Source organism: Aulonocara sp. 'chitande type north' Nkhata Bay, linkage group LG17 (genome assembly GCF_057382095.1).
Source record: "Aulonocara sp. 'chitande type north' Nkhata Bay isolate Kocher_YH1m ecotype deep benthic linkage group LG17, A_spYH_male_GT1.1, whole genome shotgun sequence".
In the NCBI taxonomy this organism is placed as follows: Eukaryota; Metazoa; Chordata; class Actinopteri; order Cichliformes; family Cichlidae; genus Aulonocara; species Aulonocara sp. 'chitande type north' Nkhata Bay.
In genome coordinates, this window is record NC_141360.1 from 13,100,359 (window position 1) to 13,123,756 (window position 23,398).

At 37.8% G+C, this 23,398-nt stretch overlaps 1 protein-coding gene across 2 annotated transcripts in view; it reads left to right on the forward strand.

Moving 5' to 3' along the window:
- Positions 1-1,059: 1,059 nt before the first annotated feature.
- Positions 1,060-23,398, forward strand: part of rgs8 (regulator of G protein signaling 8) — a 28,147-nt gene continuing 5,808 nt past the window's right edge. Inside the window, exons 1-3 of one of the 2 annotated variants that reach the window (XM_086269043.1) lie at positions 1,060-1,296; positions 20,377-20,486; positions 22,105-22,166. In XM_086269043.1, coding sequence (XP_086125169.1) covers positions 20,386-20,486; positions 22,105-22,166 — 163 coding nt within the window. In that variant the 5' untranslated portion in view covers positions 1,060-1,296; positions 20,377-20,385. Of the gene's footprint in view, positions 1,297-20,372; positions 20,487-22,104; positions 22,167-23,398 lie in introns of both variants that reach the window. The other variant, XM_086269042.1, reaches the window with a different exon arrangement.

Consider the following 23,398-nt stretch of genomic DNA (forward strand, 5'->3'; position numbering starts at 1 on the left):
ACGAGACGGGAGGAAACTCAGAGCATGTGCACGTAGGCAGTGCTGTTTAACTGCTTTGTGTGTGTGTGTGCGTCCATGTGCATATGCGTGCATGTGTGTGATTTTATATAACACTTAGTTGCCTATTCAGCAGCAAGAATTATTGGTTCTCAGCCAGACTGCCTTCTTCACACTCTCAGTTCCTTGCAGATCTTATCTTTCTCTTCACGTTGCAGTAAGACAAATAATTTTCACTTTCACTCGCATCTATGTGCCCTAAGCTTGTCATGTGCCGTTTTCCATATGCTTTTGGCTTACAAACAAGTGAAGGTGCAATCCCACTTCTTCCACACATTGTCTTTATGTTTTATCCAAAATTGCACATACGCATAGATAACTGGGCTTCCGTTGACTACCAAATCATGTTATCATCATTGTTCCAGTTTTCCTGAGTGTACACTAGGTTTTGGGTTACGTAATCTTTATTTATTTATTTTAGTTCGTTCGGATGCACAGCTTCTAGTGATTCAGAGGACGGACATTAAAGTGATTGTCTTTTATGCTGATCATGTAAATCAGCATCAAAATGCTTTATTAATCACAGAGGCTTAGGCAAGTATTAAACGCTATATTAAAATGGTTGAATTTCATATGCAGTTTCCTGGCCAGAAAAAGTGAGAGAAAACTGTAAAAAGTGAGAGAAAACTGTAAGAAAATTACAAAAAAAAAATTAAATGATTGAATGATAATTCTGTTGCTATCGCCCTAATGTCCTAAAATATCTCACAATCAAACCAATTTCAACAGTTCTTAGAGTGTTAATTTCAAACAAATAGTTTTAGTTTCCTCTTGAGAATTTTGGGTAGTCAACCTTAGGCATCAGTAGCCACGCACAGCTGTATTCCTGTGCTACATTTACGTTCCCATCTTTTCAAACACAACCTCACTGACATCACCGAACAGCACCTCTCCTCTCCACAGATGTGCTCTGGGCTGTCCTTGGAGATTTCCCCATGAAAACAAAGCTCTCCTCCCCTACGACTCTCTCTCTGTTTCCAGCCCCACTCTCTGCCTCCATCCATCTCAGCTGCTCTCTCCCCCCCACCTCACAATTTCACACCAATGAGCATGCCGCATGTAGCTCCCACTCACTGGCATCAGAAACACTAGATATCTTCAGTGCTGAGCAGTACAGTTTCAAACAAATACACAACAGCTAGACGGAGGCTGCGTTCAGCCAAAAGGCACGTTGGGGATAGGCAGTGATAAAAAAGAGGGGGAGAAAGAGTCCAGCTGCTCTCTCACACCGGACTCAAGGTAAAGGATCCATATTAATTTATTGGGTGACAGAGTGTTATGTAATTCTGTTGTAGACACCGAGCTCCAGGCATTATGTAGGTCTTTGTTATTCTTGATGGTTCACAGCACGGATTATTATGTGTAGCTTTGAATGGAGGCTTACTAGTAAATCAGGGAGAACACTGTTGTCTAAGTGATATGACGTCTTTGGGGCTAATATTGGAAACACTAATGAAACTATTATGGGAGAGTAATTGAAGTTATGAACATCAGTGTCATGCAGCTAATTTTAAGGAGTGTTTGTGTACACTGCCAGTCTAAATGTCTTCCTAAGTGTTTTCTTATTTTCACATGCTTTCAATTCCGTTTCCTGTAAGCACTCCTGAAAATCAGTTCACACCCTCCCACTTTCCCTCCCTTGATTCTGGTAGCTCTGAGGGCTTTTCAGTCCAGTAAATGTCACTTAGCACTGCTATCAATAACGGAGAAGGGTTTTGAAGTCTACACAAGTGGCATCTGAGGGTGAGGCTGCATCCTGAACCTTCCTAAACTCCTTTTAATCCTTATTACCTTTTTTCAGCCATTGATTTTATTAACAAAGGGTCAATTCCCCCTAAAATATGGAATGACTTCTTTTTTTTAAATTTCTATCATTTTCCTCTGTGAACCTTTAGCCATTTTTACTTGTACTTGACGAGGAAACCCTATTTTCTGAGAGTCATACTGATAATCTTTTTTAATAGTAGGATCTCTACATTGGAAGGGAGGCTTCACATCCTGTCAGTGGTGGTTCTAGACTCTGGATGGGCAAAGTAAAAAAAAAAAAAAGAACATTAACCCCCAGTAGAAATGCATTTAGTCATTTCAATCAAAAAATGTGCAAAATGTCACTGAAAAATGTGCAAACACATGCAGTTTGTTGGGAATGGGGCAAACAATTTAACGTTATTTTAACGAGATTAACGCTGACAGCACTAGTAAAGTTTAGATTAGTCAGTTTTAACGATGCTACCGTGAGTGTTTTTTGGGCAGTAGTAATAGTAGTAAAGGTACACTGTGTAAAATCTCACCAAAAGATGTCAGTGTATTGCAAATTGCAGTCAACTGAATTCTGTTAGCTTATTGCTCCTAACTAAAGTGCATTATCCTTGTGGCCGGTATAGGACAATCAACTCTGCCTCCAGTTTTTCTGTAGTGGGTGTAGGCCACTATGTTTGCAATGTATCAGTATGTTTGCAGTGTCAATATGTTGGGTGGGGAAGGAGATTCTATTACCCTTAGTTAGTGAAACTTTGTTGTTAATGTTCTTGAAGGAACACTTAACTAATAAGTTACATACTATGTGAAAATGTAATGAAACTGTTTATCAGAGGGAAAAACTAATTTTTAGCACACTGGCTAAAATTAGCTAACACGTTAGCTTATAACCAGTTGCTGTTGTTGTTCTGTTTTGTTTTGTGTTTTTTGTCCTTGTCAGCTGTTCAGTGACAGGTGGGTCACATGTCTAATCTGCTGACAATACCTAATTTTGACAGTAATAATAAATGAGTACGTTTATGCATGTTTTTATGTGTTAGAGTCCTGAATTCAGTTCAGGATATGAAGTTTCAGATGAGAAGGAAGGGGATAATGCTTTATGTAGATCCTCTGGCTTCACGTTTTTGCTTCTTTGTTTCATCATTTGAGAAGAGGTTCCAATTCATCATAGGTATGAGCCTTCATATCCTGAGTCAGAAAGTGCAGGCATGAATTAAAATTTGCCTTCATGCCACACAAATGCCTATAAGAACTACTTACAGTATGTGTCCAGTCTGTTGTTATTTGGATACAATGTGATTAGACAGAGTTCCAGTGCCCATCACTGTATTGCAGTCACTGTATTCAAGATGGGCGGGGCAACATGTTGACTTTCACAAATGCCTGCTCTTAGGTATTTTTAATGGATTATTTTCAAGTGTATGAGGATGAAGAAGTTTTTTGGGAAGATGTTATTACACACTAATCAATGTATTCGTATTTGTACAACACTGTTGTGTCGATAGAGCATATGCCAGAATTGTGTCCCTGTGCACCAGTGATTTAAGGTGAGCATTATGCAATGTACCCAGTTCAATTCCAGTGAGGGAATTCTGTCACGTTTCATTCTCTTTGCTCTCTGTCCTCATGTTCTGTGCCTGTCCCAGCTGCCAGTTGTCACAAAAAAAGAAGAAAAAAAAGGCCTAATCCCTTGGCATTACATTTCCCATAAAAGATTATTTGACTTAACACATTAGTTTTATGTTATTGTATGATTGTCTGACATTGCCTCTACAAATAAAGTACAATCACCATAATGCATTTTGCAGAACATGTTAACAGTTCTGTTGTACTGTAATCTTTTTTTATAAGATTGAAGAAAATCACATATTTTTTAAAATTAGCATTGTCACCACAAGTGCACCACTGTAGCTCAGCAATGGAAGTCAGCGTATTCTTGTTACATTTGTATGAAACACAGTTTTAAATCCTGCTGAAATGAAATGCTTTTAGTAGACACAATATGAGGCCTAGGAGTGAATCAGATTTTCTACAATTCAAAATAAGTCCCTGTAACAAACTGATTACAAAAATGACTGAAGGCGGGCTGAGAAAAAGAGACACGCTTACAGCCTGTAGTAGTGAGCAGTTAACCGAACAAAGCGTTTTGACACTTAGGCCAACGAACCCAGGTAAAGCAAGACAAAACACAAAACACTAGACTAGCCTACTGTGAGAAAAAAGACACAGTGGTGAAAAAAACAGAAGAAAAAAAAACTCTAGTCTAGTCACATCTCATCATTTTCAGATTTAGCCCACAGGAGATGACAAGCTCTAATTTTATCACTAAGCAAAATGTTCTCCACTAGCTAATGCAAGTCATTGCCGTGCCCTTATCATCCTAAACATGCGTGTGCTTTTAATAGTTCTGTGCAGCCAGTGACAAGCAGATTTACTTGAGTGTAATCTGACATAGCTCTGAGATAAATACTTGGCCAACGACTGGGCAGCCTTGTTTGCCCTCCCTTTACACCCGAGGTGAGTGACAGTGGTAAGGGCTCCCAGTGGTCACTTGAGAACTGTGGGAGGTGAAAGCAAAGATGTGTAACAGATTATTAAAGCACAGAATGTAAGGATTTCAAGAGGCATACCAGGTTATCACAGTCGGTGTGAATACCTAAAATTTCAAGATCAGCAATGCTTTGACAGAAAACTAATCATCAGCTGTTGCTGGGGTCGACTTTGGTATAAAAAAGCATGAAAGTGTCTGTGTGTCTGTATGTGTGTAATATTGTATATGTAATGCAAAATATTTAATAGCTGTACTTATAAAGCAAAACATTGCCAAAGAAAAGTATCACTAAACTCTGCAGTTGGTTTATTAATGTATCTGATTAAGTTTATTGTTAATCATAAGGTTGATTTACCATGAGCTTAATCAACTTAATGAACCCATAATAAGCACCTAGGTGGACAAAACCATTAGTGCCACGTTAACTATTAGCATTATCCCTGATAGCCAATGTACACCGGTCAAAATGCTTTTGCTACAGCAGCATCAAAATCGGAATGAATTATCCCTCAGAGCAGCAAACTGCTTCAATGAACTGCACTGTTCTAATTCTGGGCTAAGGAAATTATAATGCTCCTCAATATTTTAGTTTGTACTTGTAGAGGTCTTTAGAAGTTGATCATATTGATGCACAAAAGTGGTGACGAGTGTACGTGAGTAATTTTGAAATTAGGAGACACCAAAGAGGGTTCCTGTGATGAGTCCCCCAAAATATCAATCTATCATACTATATATCTAATATGTTTGAGCAAGGACGGTAGGACACCCACACCAATAATTGTCTTTTTAATTATTTCAGTGTTTTCATATTACATTACATTCACTTCTTTCTTTGTAACTTTCAAGAATCTTCATCTTTCTTCTTGGAACTTTATTTTTTAAGGGGAATAGAAAAATAAGAATTTGACTGTTCAATGTAAATCACTGTCTTTATTTCCAACGTGCATAATACAATGAATCATCTAAATTTCTAATATTGGTCCAAAAGAACATCTCTGTTTCTCCTCAGTCCAAACTAATTCTTTCTACAAGTCTGTCTTGCAGCTCCTGCAGCCATCTTTGAACCACATTCAGACATCTTTTTTTGAAGCTTTTATCTAACTCAGTGATGACAGTCCATAACATTAATTTCAGCTGCCAACATAAAACATTAAAAGTGCATGTAGAGTCCTATAAAATTAAAAAAAATAAACAAAGAAATAAAGAATGGCATGCCATTGAAGTGCTTATAACTGAAATCAGCAACCCCACTCTTCTAATGTCTTTGTTGTATAGGTTAAGTAAGAATTGGACTCCAAAAGACATAAGGCTATACAATGATAGTAAAACCTTTTTAGTCAGCCCTTTCCTCACCTGATAATGTAATGAAGACATAGCAGTGAGGTGTCAAGGTTGGAGATTCAGAAGACAGAGGGATCTTTTCTGGAGAACTGCTTCTCCAGTTAACTGTAAAAGAGCTTATGAGAATCCAGGTTGGTGGTGTTCTGGTCCATCACTCAGCCACATTTGGAAAAATATCAAGGCTTTGTGCATTCTCGCCACAAAATTAGGAACTATCAAGTAAAGTTCTAAACAAGCTTGTTCCATTTTGCAAACAAGTTCTGTAAAGGAAGGTATTTAAATATAGTATATTTCAGCAGGAAAAAGCAAAAGTATGTTTGCAAAAGGGGTGCCAAAACTCTCTAAGCCTCTAATTTGCAATACACCACACATCAGATTTGAAAATCTGAAAATAGACCTTTAAAGGTCAGTGCATGCAAGATGGCCCAAAAATTCTCACATAACTAGCACTTTTCAGGAAAAGTGGGTTAACATTCCCCCAGACAAGAAGAACTCTTGGCTGTTACAAAAACTGTTTACAAGCTGTGATACTTGCTGGGGGTGAGGGGGACGGTTACTAAGTACAGACCATGCAGTGTGCCCAAACATTTGCTTCAAGCAATCTTCCTTCTTTGTTACTTTGAAACTGTAAAAGATGGAAATAAAAGAGCAGTGCTGCTCAGGTCAGCCTTTACATATACACTCACAGCCAATGAACTTTTGACCAAACTGGGGGTGACCAAAATTGTGCGTGTCATTATATATTCGCTTGACATGAAAAGTGTAGTAGCACTCATAAAACAGATGGGTCTTTTTTTTCAGGATCCTAAACTAACTGCAATAACAGATAATGTTCTGTGCCCTTAAATGGTCAGTGCTGTACATTTGTATTCTGTCTGAGATTAAGTTATAATCCGCTGGAGCTTGTGAAGTGAACACAGATTATGTTCCTACACAATAAACTAAAAAAGAGAAGCCTGCAGCAGGGAAGTGACAATAATCTGACCGTACATGAATGTACTTTTTTGAGTAAAAGGAAGATGAAAATAGTAACAGGGTGTTATGTACTGAAAAGCCCCTGGGCAGTTCTTACCCCAGGTTGAGTCGTGAGGTGAGTAATGAGCTCAGGTGTTCTCATGGCAGGCCTTGGCGGACTGAGGAACTGTGGCGTTATGGAACATGATTAACTAAATGAAAATTTTAGAAAACTAATCATCAGCTGTTGCTGGGGTCGACTTTGGTATAAAAAAGCATGAAAGTGTCTGTATGTGTGTAATATTGTATATGTAATGCAAAATATTTAATAGCTGTGCTTATAAAGCAAAACATTGCCAAAGAAAAGTATCACCAAACTCTGCAGTTTTTTTTATTAATGTATCTGATTAAGTTAATTGTTAATCATAAGGTTGATTTACCATGAGCTTAATCAACTTAATGAACCCATAATAAGCACCTAGGTCAGGGGTCGGCAACCTGAGAGGAGTTTTAGAACTCATTATTGCTTTTAGAATGTTGCTTCTGAGATGGAAGATGTAAAAGTCCATGACTACAAAGTTCTAAATGCAAGAAAAGAATAATAATAATAACAATGATATGACATTTTTTAAGGCACAAAAGGGGGCAGATAATTGTAGTTTTAAAGCTATTTGACTAACCAAGAAAAGATAATAGGATTTCTTTCTTTTTTTTGCTGATTTTGCAACAACATCAAGGTTCGCTACATATCAACACAACTGTACATGCAACTTTAGCTTATGGGTGTGACTATATATAGACCCATTCATTTTTATGGCGATGTCTAAGTTATCAGTCATAAATAGAATAAGTTATAATAAAATGATGAATCCAACAGAAAGAAAAAGAATCAGAAAAATGGACCCAAAACAATTAAACCATCCATCCATCCATTCGCTTCCGCTTATCCTTTTCAGGGTCGCGGGGGGCGCTGGAGCCTATCCCAGCTGTCATAGGGCGAGAGGCGGGGTACACCCTGGACAGGTCACCAGTCTGTCGCAGGGCCAACACACAGGGACAGACAACCGCACATCACACCTAGATTTCATAAATGTATGTTTGGCCCATTGGATTGCTTACATCTGTCCCTGTTTTGTATTTTCTCATGCTTTTTCTTAGTACCGTTTCTACTGCAGAGCATTTTCTGTGCTCCTCTTTTAGTGCTGTCCACACAGCTACCCAGTTACTTGCTGTAGTATTTTAATATTTTTTTTCTTCTATCCTTCACAGTTCATTCACTCATTAATTTACCATTGTACAACCTCTCTACATTCCCTCTACATTTCGAGTTGCTGTTATGCATAAAAGCATGCCACAGTACAATACAATGGAATTACAGTGGGAAACACTGCCTTAAATCCAACAGACTTTACTGTAAACAGCATTCACCAAAGTTATCGGAAAATGGAATGGAACAGAATTCACATGTGAACAAAAAAACAAATTAAATAACTAAAAATAAATTGGCCATTTCTAATGCTTGGTTGAAAACTTTTGCTGGCAAGTCTTAAGCTCATGGATGTCACCAGATGCTGGGTTTCCTCCTTTTTAATACTCGGCCAGGCCTTCACCGCAGCTGCTGTTTGTTTGTGGTCTTTATGTGTGAAGTTTAGTCTTCAAGAAGTAAAATGCATGCTCAGTTGGATTAAGATCATGTGACTAAATTGGGCATTCAATAATATTCCACTTCTTTGCACTTTACATTTTCCATCGGTTGCTTCTGTCCTTTATCACATTATCAATAAACACTAGTGTCACAGTGCACGTCCAAGCCATCACACTGCCTCCACCGTGTTTTACAGATGACGTGATATGCTTTAGACCATGAGCAGTTCCACGCCTTCTCCATACTTTCCATCATTCTGGTAGAGGCTGATCTTGGTTTCATCTTTCCAAACAATGGTTTCCCAGAACTGTGCTGTTTGATTTTTTTATTTATTTATTTATTTTTAGATATTTTTAGCAAAGTCCAATCCAGCCTTTCTATTCTTGAGGCTTATGAGACTATTCTTGATGAGATCGCTCCATTTAAATCAGTGCGATCAACAGCTTACTCAGACCCGTGGATAAACGACTCAACTCGATCAGCTAGGCGACAGTGCAGGAAGGCTGAACGAAAATGGAAAAAAGACAAGTTACAAGTCTCTTTCCTGCTGCTGAGAGAGAGCCTATCTAGATATCAAGCCATCGTAAAAGCCGAAAAATCTAAGTTTCTCGCAAGCATTATTGAGACCAACTCTAATAACCCCCAAACTCTTTTCTCAGTTATTGAATTGGTCTTGAATATCTCCCCCACTTTCCATATAGATAGCTCCATTGAAACTTGCGATAGATTCTTGCAGTTTTTTATTAATAAGATAGAAAGGCTTCGATCTACATCTATCCCATCGCTGTATAATGTCTCATTAACATATACCCCCTCAGCTGCTTTTGACCAGTTTGAGGCTGCATGTCTTAACCAGGTAGAAGAGCTTTGCAATAGCATAAAGACATCATCCTGCCCCTCAGATGGAGTCCCAACCCATTTTCTAAAAAAGATTATTAAGGTAGTCGGTCCTGACATTTTAACTATTTTTAATAGCAGTCTCAGCTCTGGAGTAGTACCAACTGGATACAAGCACGCTGTAGTGCAGCCAGTGCTTAAAAAACCGAATCTTGATTCTTCTGTTTTTGCTCATTTTAGACCTGTCTCCAAGCTACCGTTTCTGTCAAAAATGCTAGAAAGGATTGTATTTGAGCAGCTACAATCCTTTCTAAACAGTCATCATATTTTTGAGAAGTTCCAGTCGGGCTTCAAAACCCACCACAGCACAGAAACTGCCCTCTTAAAAATACTTAATGATATTTTATTAATCACTGACTCAGGAGACCCAGCCGTGCTCCTGCTCCTAGACTTAACTGCAGCCTTTGATACTGTTGACCACAGCATTCTGATCTCCCATTTGGAGCATCAAAGGTATCCCCTTGGAATGGTTTAGGTCGTACCTCTCCAAGAGGACTTTTTCCGTGAGCCTTGATGATTTTATTTCTTCCCCAGCTCCTTTTACTTGTGGTGTCCCGCAGGGATCCGTGTTAGGCCCAATTCTTTTTTCAATCTATATGTTACCCCTAGGTCTAATCTTTAGGAAACATAACATCTGCTTTCACTCATATGCCGATGACACCCAGATTTATCTTCGGTTTAATAGAAACACCTCTACGCCCATGGAATCGTTAGTCAAATCTCTCGACGAAGTTAAAACCTGGATGGCCTCAAACTTTCTTACCTTCAACGAGGAAAAAACAGAGGTAATTATTTTTGGACCAAGCTGTAATTTCAATGCCCCAGATTTGGACTTATGTAACCTAACATGTGCTGTTAAAATGCATGTAAAAAAACCTGGGGGTTCTCTTGAATAGCAAACTTACATTTGAGAAACAAATTAATTCAGTTGTCCAGCGGTCCTTTTTTAAATTAAGGCTCCTATCCAAAGTGAGATCTTTTCTATCCTTTAGAAACTTGGAACGAGCAATTCATGCGTTTGTTTTATCTCAACTGGATTACTGCAATTCACTGTATGTGGGTGTCAGTCAGTCCAGCTTGGCCCGGCTCCAACTTGTACAGAATGCTGCAGCTCGCCTTTTGACTCGTGTGAAGAAACACCAACATATTACTCCGGTGCTTGTTTCCCTTCATTGGTTTCCAGTGCGTTTTAGAATTAAATTCAAAATCTTACTTTTAACTTATAAAGTGCTAAATGGCCAGGCACCGGACTATTTGTCTGACCTTGTGCAGCTGTATACGGCCTCTAGAGCCCTTCGATCAAGTGATCACCTACTCCTTACCAGTGTTGGGAAGGTTACGTTTAAAATGTATTCCATTACAGAATACAGAATACATGCCCCAAAATGTATTCTGTAACGTATTCCGTTACGTTACTCAATGACAGTAACGTATTGTGAATACTTTGGATTACTTAATATATTATCATGCTTTTTACAACAACGTGAATGTACTATTGCTGTGTGATTTATTACTATTACTGAAGGTCCGCGACTCCGAACTGTAGTAAAGGGACCTCTGACTAATACGGCGGGGTCCCTGTCGGCTCGTAGCCGAAAACTAGCTTTACTTTGTTGTCTGGGTCAACTTTTATTGCGAGAGACAGAGAGAGGCGTTGAAAGGCTGCTCCAACGGAACTTATTGTTTTTGGAGGAAAACACGAACACGGTGTACAGTCGAGTCTTAATAGCTTACTTACAACTGGGCTCGTCAGGCACTCTTCTTGGCTGCAGTGGTTATTATTATATTTACATGCTTCCAGCTCCCGTTTTTGCTCGATGACAACTCGTACCTTTCCACTCCCCTTTTTCGCCCTCCTCGCGCTCACAGACCCATAACGTGTATGGCAGTCCATTCTCCCTGCAACACGGACTACATTGCCCATGATGCTACATTCTTTAGAGCTATGCTTGTAGCATTCTGCCTGTTAACTTAGCACAACAACAACAACAATGAAAAGGCGCTCTCTCACCCAGGAAACACACAGTCGCAGAGAGAGAGAGAGCGTCGCCCTGTAACCATGGCAACCGCAACGCTGCCACCTGGAACAACAGAACGTAGCTGTCAAACAAAACCCAAACAGTCCTGACCTGCGACAATATGAAACAGGAAAGTACCGCCGTGTAATCCATTTATTTCAAAAAAGTAACTGTATTCTGAATACCACCTTTTTAAACTGTAACTGTAACGGAATACAGTTACTCATATTTTGTATTTTAAATACGTAACGGCGGTACATGTATTCCGTTACTCCCCAACACTGCTCCTTACTTTACATAAGTCTAGGATGGTTCATAGAGGAGATCGGGCATTTGCAGTTGTGGCACCGAAAATGTGGAACGATCTACCTCTCCACATTAGAAAGGCCCCAACTGTTACTCTTTTTAAATCGCATCTTAAAACATATTTTTTTACTCTGGCTTTCGAAACAGTAGGAGAGTTACCAATTCTTTTATCCTAATCTGTTTTTAATTTTTGTCAGTTGTTGTTGTTAATGTCACTGTTTAATTGTTATGTTGTACAGCACTTTGGTCAACGCCCTGTTGTTATTAAATGTGCTTTATAAATGAATAAAATGAAATGAGTGACTTGCACCTTGCAGTGAACTCTCTGTATTTACTTTCATGCCATCTTTTCTTTATGGTAGGCTTGGTAGATACTCCTTCAGAGTGTTGTTCACTTCTGTGATCATTCACCACTGTTGTCTTCTGTGGACATCCAGGTCTTTTTGCATTCCCGAGTTCACCAGTGCTTTCATTCTTTCACAGGATGTACCAAATTGTAGATTTGGCCACTGCTACTATTGTAGCAATTTCTCTCAATTTTTGTAGCCTAAGGGTGGCTTTTTTCACCTGCATGGGGACCTCCTTTGACTGAATGTTGTCTGTCCATAGCAAAATATACACCACACCTCAAATCAACTCCAGGCCAAATATGTTTCTGTAACCAGTTAAAAAAACTAAACTTTTTTCAGTGTCCAAACATATATAGACTTAACTCTATATCAGAAAACAGTCCTTATTTTCTCTTTAACACTTTGATTATCACCTATTCATTTTTTTGTTGAACTGGCTTTCAATTCTGACAACAGAAAGAATCTAGTCTGCAGACATTTCTGGAACAGAATGGCAGCTAACAGTTCTTCAGGGCAATGCATGTTGTGAATTGGCCTGTCCTGAGACCAGTAATAAAACGGAAATCGGCCATGATTTCTCTTTCTGTTGTTGCTAAAGGTGGCAACACATCAGATGGTCTGACACATACTTCTGTGGGCAGTCGGTTTTCCGCTCTCGTGGCCAAGTGTACACAAATGCACACAGGCGAAGGCACAAGTGCAAGACCACAGCTGTGCTACTGTGACTCAAGTATCAAATCTGACAAGTTTGCAGCAGAGAGGGAATGGACATGGATGGACTTGCCAAAGCTGAACTGCCGAGAAGTCACCCTTATAACTTGTCATCTGAGTCACAGTGCATCTTAATTAGCCCGAAAACAGCAAAAACAGGCTTATGTAATGAATGGAGAGTAGAGGTAGACAAACAATCGCACTTTGATTGTGACATTTGGCAGCAGACTAGCCAATATTTGAGAGTTTTCTAGTACTTTGGGGATTTGAATGACAAAAGAAAATACTTTCTTTTGTTGTTTCTTCACTAATAATTTAAGCATAATATTAGCACTCCAGTAGCATTTCTCCTTCTATCTATGTACTAAATGTATGTACATAAAAAGATTCTGTGTGATTTTTCTTGCCATACTTGGTCCAGAAGAACTTGCTGAATCGTTAAAGAGTATTTTTGACTTGTTCTCTAAAGCGCGAGAGGTCCACACACACACATCAAGGTGACACAGTGCCACAGAAGCAAATCAGCCAGGATGCATAAGTGGTTCTTCAGAGATAACATAAGCAACTGTACACTTTCCTTAATGTGTGTGAAAAAGAGTGAGTGTAAGGCTGACAGTGAGTGAGTGGAGTAATTAAGCAACTCATAGATCCATTAATTAAAAGATGTGTGAATGCCAGTTCCTGTGTGGATGTGAAGTACTCAAATGATATTGTGATGTGGTGATACTGAGACAAAGAACTAAGATTTTTTTTATGAGTGAAAAAATAATAGCATAAGTAACATTGCATAATATATTGTTTATGTAATATAAATATCATATAAAATAGGCATATAATAATAACTATATATTTTTCAAATGCTTTTCTTTATGATGATTATTAATGACAGTACTACAGACACTGCAAAATCATTGTTTTTAAAGGATGGCTCTATTATGAACATGACTATACACAACAGACTGAGCCGAGGAGCAAAAAGTGTCCATATTATATAATTTACAAAAATAGAACTACAGCAGCTGGTTATTTTGGCACATGAACCACTCAGGAACAACCTTAACAAGTCTCATGTCCTAAGTAATCAGTGCAAGAGTTCCCCTCATAATAGACCATTTTACTGACATCTAACATGGTCTGGGGTTTAAAAGGTTTTATATAATACTAACAAATAGTGGGAAGGCTGAGTCACCCTGCTAAAAGTGAAACAGTTCCTCATTATTTCAATCAGTGTTATGTGTGGCCTAGACAGTGACATATTCAGAGTTGTTTCTTTAATTTAATGGCAAGATAGACAGCTCTTACTGGAACTGGAATGACCTGTCACACAATGTGAGCTCTACAAAGCATTGGGAGTTAATGTTGTTACACATTTTACGTTAGTTTATATGATTGTCTTATTTTTTCTTTTAAGGCTCTTATTTAAAAGAGTGTTTTTGAATGAATATATTTTTGAAAATATATTTTCAAAATGAGACATATTTTCAAAATAATTACTTATTTTAATCCTCTTAGCTCTTATTATGAGCTTTGATTTTTAATTTTTTTTAAATTAGACTAAACATTTGATATTCAGGGTAGAGTTTTAGGCATTGGTAACCTGTCCATGATGGTAGACATGGAGACCACACTTTCAGATAAATTCAACACCCTAGTTGGATAAGCAGTCGAGTATGGATGGATGCATGGGTTGTTAGATGGATGTCTGGCTTTGGAGAGGTGACACAGTATTGTAGGATTTCTAGAGTTTTTATTTTCAATTTTTAGAGTACTTCTAAAAGTAGAAGTAGACGCAGAATAGCAGTAGTGGCAATCAAGAAGAGACAAACCTATGGTGGAAAACAATAACTTTACAATAATGGGAAACATATAAATGTTGGAATAAAGTGTGAGTGTCTTTTAGCAAAACAGAGTGCCGAAACAGTATGACGTATGCTGTGAGATGGGCTCGGAAGCAGGAAGAAAATGTAAGAGCAATGTATAAAACTTTAACTTGACAGGCTGCTATTTTTACTGGCACTCAACAGGAACAAGAGCAGGGATGTGACCTGTGCATAAGATTATCTTCTCTTAACTTGAGAGATGACCTGACACGCATGCCCTCTGCTTTTAACGTCAACGCAGCGTCACTGCCGACATAGTCACCAGGGCCCTGTACATGTACCCTACGCGGTCATGCAGTGTATAGAATAGTACAACATAAATTTTTTAATCAATACGGTCCCTCTCCTTAGCACCAAATAAATGCATTTTACCAATATACACCAGCATGTTGACTAGTAGAAAATCTTTGGATGAATATGCTATATGTACATCAATCTAATCCCTTTTTACAGGATTTGTTTAAAAGCTGATACTACACACATACAGTGTATAGAACTGCAGAGTGTTTCTTGTCGGCATGCAAAAATGAGGACATGGAGAGACGTCTTAAAACCTGCATTGCACCAAGTTAGGTAACATCAAAGAATATTCATATACATACACACACACAGTCGCAGCTTCCATGATCTACATTTTAACATCTTAATCCACCAACCCCACCAGGGAACTCAGACACTGGAAGTCTAGCGGATGCTTCCTGTACTTTTAGATTCACGAGGCGTACTTGTGTGTATCCGAGGCATTCGAGCGCTGTTGCTGTTTTTAGCCTCCTTCCTCCAGGAGCCAGCCTTGCTGCATGGCTGAATAGAACATGCACTGCTTCCCCCTGACTACACGGATTTGTCAGGGGTTTTTATAAATAGCTCAGTGGTAGCAGCAGCACGTGTCTGCATCATACTGCAGATGAAGAATGTACCTCACAACAGCCACGGACATACAGATTTGTCTAAACAAAGAAGAGGCAGGGAGAAAAGACAGGAGGAGGGCATCTGTTGCCATGATACTGACAATTTTATCACTCACCAAACAAGCTTATCAATATATAAATGTCTCTCCTTATCAATTTCACTTGATGGCCTCTGCCTGCTAAAGAATGGCACGGGCACACAAACAAAATCTAACTATAATGCATAGTTTCTAATGGATGAAAGCTGCTGCCTAATGTGCCAGTATTTCAAATTTAAATGCTCGAGTATTATTGCCAAACATGAATTCATGACCAGATGCGTTTCAATTTAAATCACTAATTGCGATCTAAAGGCAATATGTTCAATATATTATGCAATCTGCATGAAATAACCTTTCATTTTCACTGATCATAAAGGGGATGATTAAATGACTGCACTGTTTTGCAGGAAGTGCCATTTAAAAGCATAGCTTGGTTTCTACAAATTATGTTAAGTAAAGTAGCAAATAAGTAATGTCGACACTCCCCATTTGTGCTCTAACCTTGGCAGATCTGGTTTCTTGTGCACCACTAAAATGGATTGAATCCCAATCAATTCTCTAACTAGTCTTCATTCTCTTGGAGAGCATTTTAAGTGAGATTTGTTGTGAGTCTTGCAGCTTTGCGTCATTGTTTATGTCTGCTAAGTGCACCCTTCACAGTTTTCTCACTTTTATACTGCTTTTGTAAAATTCACTCACAGACTATTATTAATTAATTACTACTATTATTAATTGACACCTAAGGATGTTCACTCATTTCCTTTTTTTAATCACCTGTTTGAGTGAACAACACTTTTGTGATTTACTAGTAGGCCATGCTACTACATTTGAAAAGTTCATCACTGCAAACACGACTCTGTTGACTGCAGTGCACCGTTTGCTCTGCTGGCTAGAAGGTCTCTTACTTTACAGCACCTGCAGCAAGTGGATTTGGGGTTTACTTGCAGCATTTATTGAAATTTATTGAAGAAGCAGCTGATTACGTTAGATATTTATTGCCACAAACTGCTTGGCAAATATAATATTTGTAAAAGAGGAGCTTATAAACACTATTGTTTTATTATTCATGTAGGAAAGCATGTGCATTACCTTTTGCTGTTTCCACACACCTAAATGCCCTGTGCACGCCCTCTGCCACTAATAGAATTAAATAAAATGTGAAAAACATTTGATTTTAATCTCAAAGAAACAGCCTGGTTATTCTTTTAAGCCAAGAAAATATGAGACAAAGCTAAGCTTTTTAATAATGTAAGTCAAAATTAAAATGGAATAGAAATGACTATGTTGCTGAATATGAATAAGTATTCCCAAATTGAATTTAATAACAGACAGTACTAAATAGAAATACATTATGCTTTCATGTCAGCTTGGAACTGAAAACGGGTTTGAATCAAACATATACACAAGTAAATGGATTTGGTGATTACATTACTTCAGTGATAAAAAAAAAAAAGTTAGCACCTTCTGCAATGTATAGATCTATGTTTCCGTGTTCCACACCTGATTTAAGGCTACTTGACACATGTACATTTCCATCCAGGTGATGGAATTTACCAATCCTATTACCATTGAACACTTAAGCTCATATATTTCAATTGGTTGCTTATATACACATCAACTCTTATGAAATCTTCACCTATATGGCAGATCCAAATCAAAATCCTACAAGTGAAGAACTGCAAGGCCAAAACACATGTAAGAGAGCTTAAAGGGAAGTATGTTTAAGTAGCTGAAACTATGTTTCTTTAGCTTAATGAGACCAAATGCTCCTACTGCATCAGAGGAATCGGCAGCAATCTGGTGGATGTTAATAGGTTTAAAGCTTTGCATCATCTTGTGGGGGAAATTGTGTGTAAAAGCTGCTTAACAGCCACTAAATTTGACAATTTTGATTTAAAAAATGACATTACAAATTTGTCATGTGATATTTTAAAGTTTAATCTTTCTGGTGTTATTGCTATATTTGTTTCATTCTAACATCAGTCTTTTTTTTAAATGTTCCTAACTACTGACGCACAACTCAGCCCTCACTAGTGATCTTTACTTAACTACAAGTCTATACATAGTCTATCATGTTTAAAATATCCCTGCCTATTATTTTAGCTTTCCTCTCTGAAAATGAATTTTCAATAATACCTTGTGTTAAGTGCACCTTGAGATTATGACTCATATAGATGACACATAAGCTGCCTTTCTAGTTGAGTGGATTTGTTTTATATATAACATCCGATATATAACTTGGGCGTTTCTGGGGCAAGCTGCATCACATCTGCAGTGCATCTGAAACAACCCGCCTACAGTCTTTATTTAGATTTACGTTTGATGAATAGAAAAGGTTTTTGACAGAGCATTAACTCTTAACTGAAACCCAAACAAATCTGTCAGTGCGCAATCTTCTAGGTTTCATTGATTGTTTTGTAACCTCATGTTCTCCTCTGTGAACATAGATTTATTTCACTGGCTTACCTCTTCCACTTAATGGCAGAGTGCTGAACAAATTTCATTAAATAGCAATACCACAAACCTTCTGCATTAGTGCAGCCCAAACATAAGTGAACGTACACTCTCTTACATGCATGCAACCCCTCAAAACACCCAGGAGTGGATAGATGGAAAACAAAAAGTGATATTTTAAAGAGCTTTGGAATTCATGTGGTGGACGAAGCCCATTATGTCCAACAAATGGATTTCGGTCAGCTAATAAACAGTACATTTCATGCAATGTTCCCACTTCAAGGTCCAAACATCAAAACAATCCAGTGCTCCAACTCCTCTGCTGCACTGATATCATCGAAGAAAAAGGGACACTAAACTGGGATAATGGCTTTTTATGATGGATGGACAACTACAATGGAAAGAAGGATGGAGACACAAGCTGCTTGAGTCATTCTAAAGCTCAACAGTGTCTAATAAAGTAGCCCACTCTGGAAATGTTTACAAACCAGGACTATCACCAAAGCCAAGCAAACATCCTGTAGATGTAACACTGCAACAAAGTGAGTGGACAAGACAAATCTTTACCCAAATACGTGCTACTGTCAGCAGCTGTTTACCGTAGATCAGCTGAAAGACTGGAAACAAACAAAGAGTGACTTTATTTGGCTTTTATTACAGATAAAACAAAAGTCATGCAATCATCTGGTAAAGTGTCAAAGACGGTAGGGACAATGATACTTTTCCGCACCTCTTTATCTTTGGATTCAAGGTTTTTCAGTCACAAAGGTGCCACAGTTGAATAGAATCAAGAACCTAGTCACTGAGTCTGTATTTGCAAACAATAAGTCCATTTGTGTGTTCCATGCTCAAATGTATGTGTGGAAGTGGAAGTGTTTACCAACGACAACAACTCAGTCACCAAGAAAAAAAGCCACATAAAGTCACCAATGTTTCTCCAAAACTCCTCTTGGCATTCACATCGGGACAAAAACTGTGTGCTGGGAGCTTCGTAGTATGAGCTTCCACGGCAGAGCAGCTTCTCCAGGTGTAACGTGTAGGTAGCTCAGTATTTTTGTTCATGTAATGTATAACAACTGATAGATAACTAGTTTAGCTTTTTTCCAGTTAGCAAACTAAGTATTTTATGAAAATTAAAATCTGAAATTTAATGAATGATCTACAATATCAAGACATGGTGAAAGCCAAATTACACAAATATATAATATATAATAAATATAGCATAGAATTATTAGTTAGGGTACGTCTTTTCCTCAGTGATGACAGACATCACTGGATTTAAATACACAGTATTTAAGCACAGTAGCATTTTACAGTTAAAATTACGTAAGGAAGTAAGTAGTACTAATGACAACACTGAGACTTAATAACAGTTTATTGAGACTATCCGTATAGACTTACTTTTAAAAAACAGCATCTTTATAACCATGCCCCATCTGGAGTGACCCATCTGTCCCAGAGGCAGAACAGTGACAAATTGTACATGGCAGCAGCAGTGTACAAATGAAACAGGACAGACTGTGATGAGAGATGGAGATATGGTTTATTTCAGTGTGGTCCATGAGAGATGCTGTTTTTTTCTTTTGTTGGGGGTTGGGTGTGGGCGATGGGGGTGGGGTGAGTGTTAATACACAGTGGGGCTTTTAAAGACTCCCCACATGTTGAATGGTCATCTAAATACTATAAACATGATACATTTATAGAGAAATCACAAATAAGCCTAGCTATTGGGTGGGAGTTCTATCACTGTGATTGGTTTAATGGTAATAAATAAGATGATGAGCAGAATAGCGGCAAAAATAAATTTTTTATTTGTTTTATTATCTATAGTGCAGGTAAAATGATCAGAAAAATTGAAAAATGAAAAATCTTTACTTTTCACACTCTGTGAAAATCATTTTAAACTTTGCATTACGTGCATTATACAGCCACACCAAAACACCTTCTCAGGAAGGGAAGTTGGGTATCAGTGATGTTTGAAGCTTCATTCTGAATGAGGCAGAGCCATTGCATATGGAGTTGCACCTGTTGTCCATGTTTAGTCCTGTCTTTTGGATTCAGTTGGCCTGCATCTTGTTTCTTTATGATCAGCTTATTCAGCAGGCCATCCATCAACATTTGAGAACATAAATACATCATCTGAAGGAACAGCCCAATTACGCAAAGACAAAACATATGATTAGCCACCTTGGCAACAGCAACTATGTAAGAGCAAGGTTCTTGATAGCAGAGGTGTTTCTGGTATATTATAAATAGCATGGCACAGGGAAAAGCAAGAAGGGGTTGGGGGGAGGGGGTCCAGTGGAGAAGGTTGGAGTTGTGTTGTGGTTAAAGTGCTGTGAATGATTTTGGAGCACAGGTTCAGTCCTGATGCAGGTAGTGTTACATAAAGTGGCGACTCTTGCAAAGTACCAAGACAATATGGAAAATGATGCAAAAGTCAGTTTTCATGATTTAAAAAATAAATGTTGAAAACCATTAAATACTGTGTTCTTTTTCAGCAAGATTTGCACCATGAAGACCAGACTAGGCTGCCTGTCCCACAAATCTGACTCCTACAATGACTTCTCAGAATTCCTGCCTCCAGCCCACGAAACCACAGCCAGGTGTCTGAAGTGAGTTTGCCAGAAAACAAGCCTTCCTGTGCTGGTTTTATAAGACTACAAATTATTTTTGTGCTTGACCTGTTGTTGTGTGAAATAATTAGAATTATCAGACCTTTCAAGGAAAAGTTGCCTTTAAGACTTTCTTTAATTTGAGGTGATATGAATGTAATTTATTGCTTTCCATTTGAGCAGTATGTCGGCAAAAGTATTATATATTCTGAGAATGACACAAGTATTATTTTTATTATTATAGTTATTATTATTAATGCAAGTCCTAAGTCATAACATATTTGCAAGAATCACCCTTGGCATTTACTAGAGGAGATAACTTCAGCGGTGCATGTCCCGCTGTAATGACTGTATGAATGTTACTGCTGCACTAAACCATTGTTTGTTTGTCTGCCCAACCTAAGTTGGCAAACAAATGCACTTTAGGCTTCGAAACTGTCTGATTCTTATCTATATCAGATATTATGATATCATCATATTGCCTAGCACCCACCTATCAACTGGCTGAAATTTATAGCATGTATAGCATTTTATAACATTGTCTTTGGTCAGTTTAATTTCACCACAATGACATGTAATATATCAAAATAATATAATAATATTATATAATGTTAAATATAACCATTTTTGGTATTTCCAAATTGTGTTTACGGCCTCGAAATTACATTATATCATATGACATATTATGAAGTCAAGCTTACTGTACTTTGGGGTTACATCAAAACTTTAATGTTGGATCAGTAACCTTCTAAATGTATGTTAGGCGATGGCATTTCAAGCCGTGTGAATTGATCTAGCCAACCTTCCAGTCTTTTTTTAAAGCATGTCCAAGAAATTTCTTTGTCAGGTGCATGTTACTCATATGTACAGGTTCACCATAATGCATGTAAATACAGATTCATGGTGGAAATGAAAAAGTCCTCTTTTATAGATCTGCTTACAAAGTATTTCATTGAATTTAATCTTGCATGCCACTTTTTATGATTTTTATTCTTTTGACAATGAAACACACAGTCCCTTAATCATATATAGATTACTTACTTACATGTTGCTGCATATAAATGGACATTGAGTTCCATATTTATCTTCATTCATATATATATATATATATATATATATATATATATACCCCATTTTTTAAAAATCTTTTCTCAATGTCATTAACTGTATGAGCTGAACGCACAGACAGAGCAAACTGTACAGCATAATTGTCTGTTTAGCATAGACCTTTTTGCACTTAGGCTAGTAGTAATCAAGTAAATATTATTTTGGCCAGTTGGAAAAAAGGTACACTGTCAGATGTTCTAACACATCCTCACTAAAGTAACTTGTGGCATTGTTTTAAAATATTTCAGACTGCTTTGCACATGCTGTGGAAGACATTAATCATTTAATTGTAGCTCTGTTGTCTCCTCCAATCTTTAAAAGTAACCTGTTATTTGAAATATTTTATGGCCTTGAGAAGAAGAATTAGTATGAGGAGGAATTAATCATGCATTAAACTCAGTTGCCATTCAAGAATTTATATAAAACACTGCAGGGGACTCAAAATGCATTAAAGCATAGTTGTTGATTAGCATGTAATTGAGGCACTTCTTTTTGTCTTTCTCTCCATCAGACTATCAACCGATGAAGTTGTTCGATGGTCTGAATCATTCGATAACCTCCTCACTCATAAGTGTAAGTGAACACTTTCTATTTTCTGAGGGAACAGTTCATACTGCACAAAACACTCATAGCCAGCCCCAAGAAAATGAAAGCCACCTTATACAGAAGTAAACAAGCCCCTACCAGTTTCGTTAATACTTTCCTTTTTTCACTCAGGAAAAACAAATTTTACTGTTCTCCTCTCAAGCCCATGTTATGCAAGTGTGTCATTTCTTTGTTGTTAAGAGTCCGTGCCGCATAATGAGTCACATCCTCGTCTTTGACCTTCCCCTTGGACCAAAAAGACAGCAGCACGCACTCACAACTCACATGTCTGTCTGCACAAATGGGTCATGGATTTATTTTCTGCTGACAAGCCATGTGACGTAGCATCTTTGACAGAAAACTCTAAACTAAAAGAGTAAAGGGCACATTCATTTGGTGAGAGTCGGATCAACTCAAATCAAATTCGAACATTTTCCTCCTACAATTAGGATGCTCGTGTCTTGCTGAACCTCAAAGGTCAAATCAATTTTTTTTTACTGATATAGAAATCAATCGTCGTTTGTAGGAAGTGAACGTTTAATCTAGGCTGATTGAGGTCCTATCCACGTTTCCTGGAACAACTCAAAATCTTGGGTCAGTCAACTAGTACTGGATGAGTTTAATGATACCTTTGGGACTGTTGACCCCCAAGTAACATTTGATGAGCTGACAGCTTTGTCTTCCTTATTGTACGTATGCATACATGTACATAGATCAAGCACACAATTTACAACATATGCTTCCCTAAAAATGGTAATAAAAACACTGTATACCTGTCCAGTTATATGACCAATGATTGTGGCAATAATGTGTCAGTATCTGTAGCAAGGTGAGAGAAATACTATAAAAAAAAAATTTTGATAAAGAAACACATGAGGTTATAACTAGCTATTTGTTTGTCTTTTTTTGCCAATTCATTTGCCAAATATTGTCTCAAATAATTAAAATCATTGTTTTGTTATACATGAATATAACCAAAGATGAGTGAGCTTGAACTGCTGGATATTGGGTGAATGATGAATGTCTAAAACCATAACGTGATTATCCCAGTAGTTCGATTACAGGAAAGGTTTAGGGTGTCCATCATTGTATCATTTCACTTTTTTAAAGTTCACCCAGGACCATCTTTATTTTTAGTGTCCTTGCTAACTAAATGTCAATCCACAGTTACCCTCTTTTTTTGTTTTTTAATTGAAATGCTAGGTGAATGCTTTAGCTGG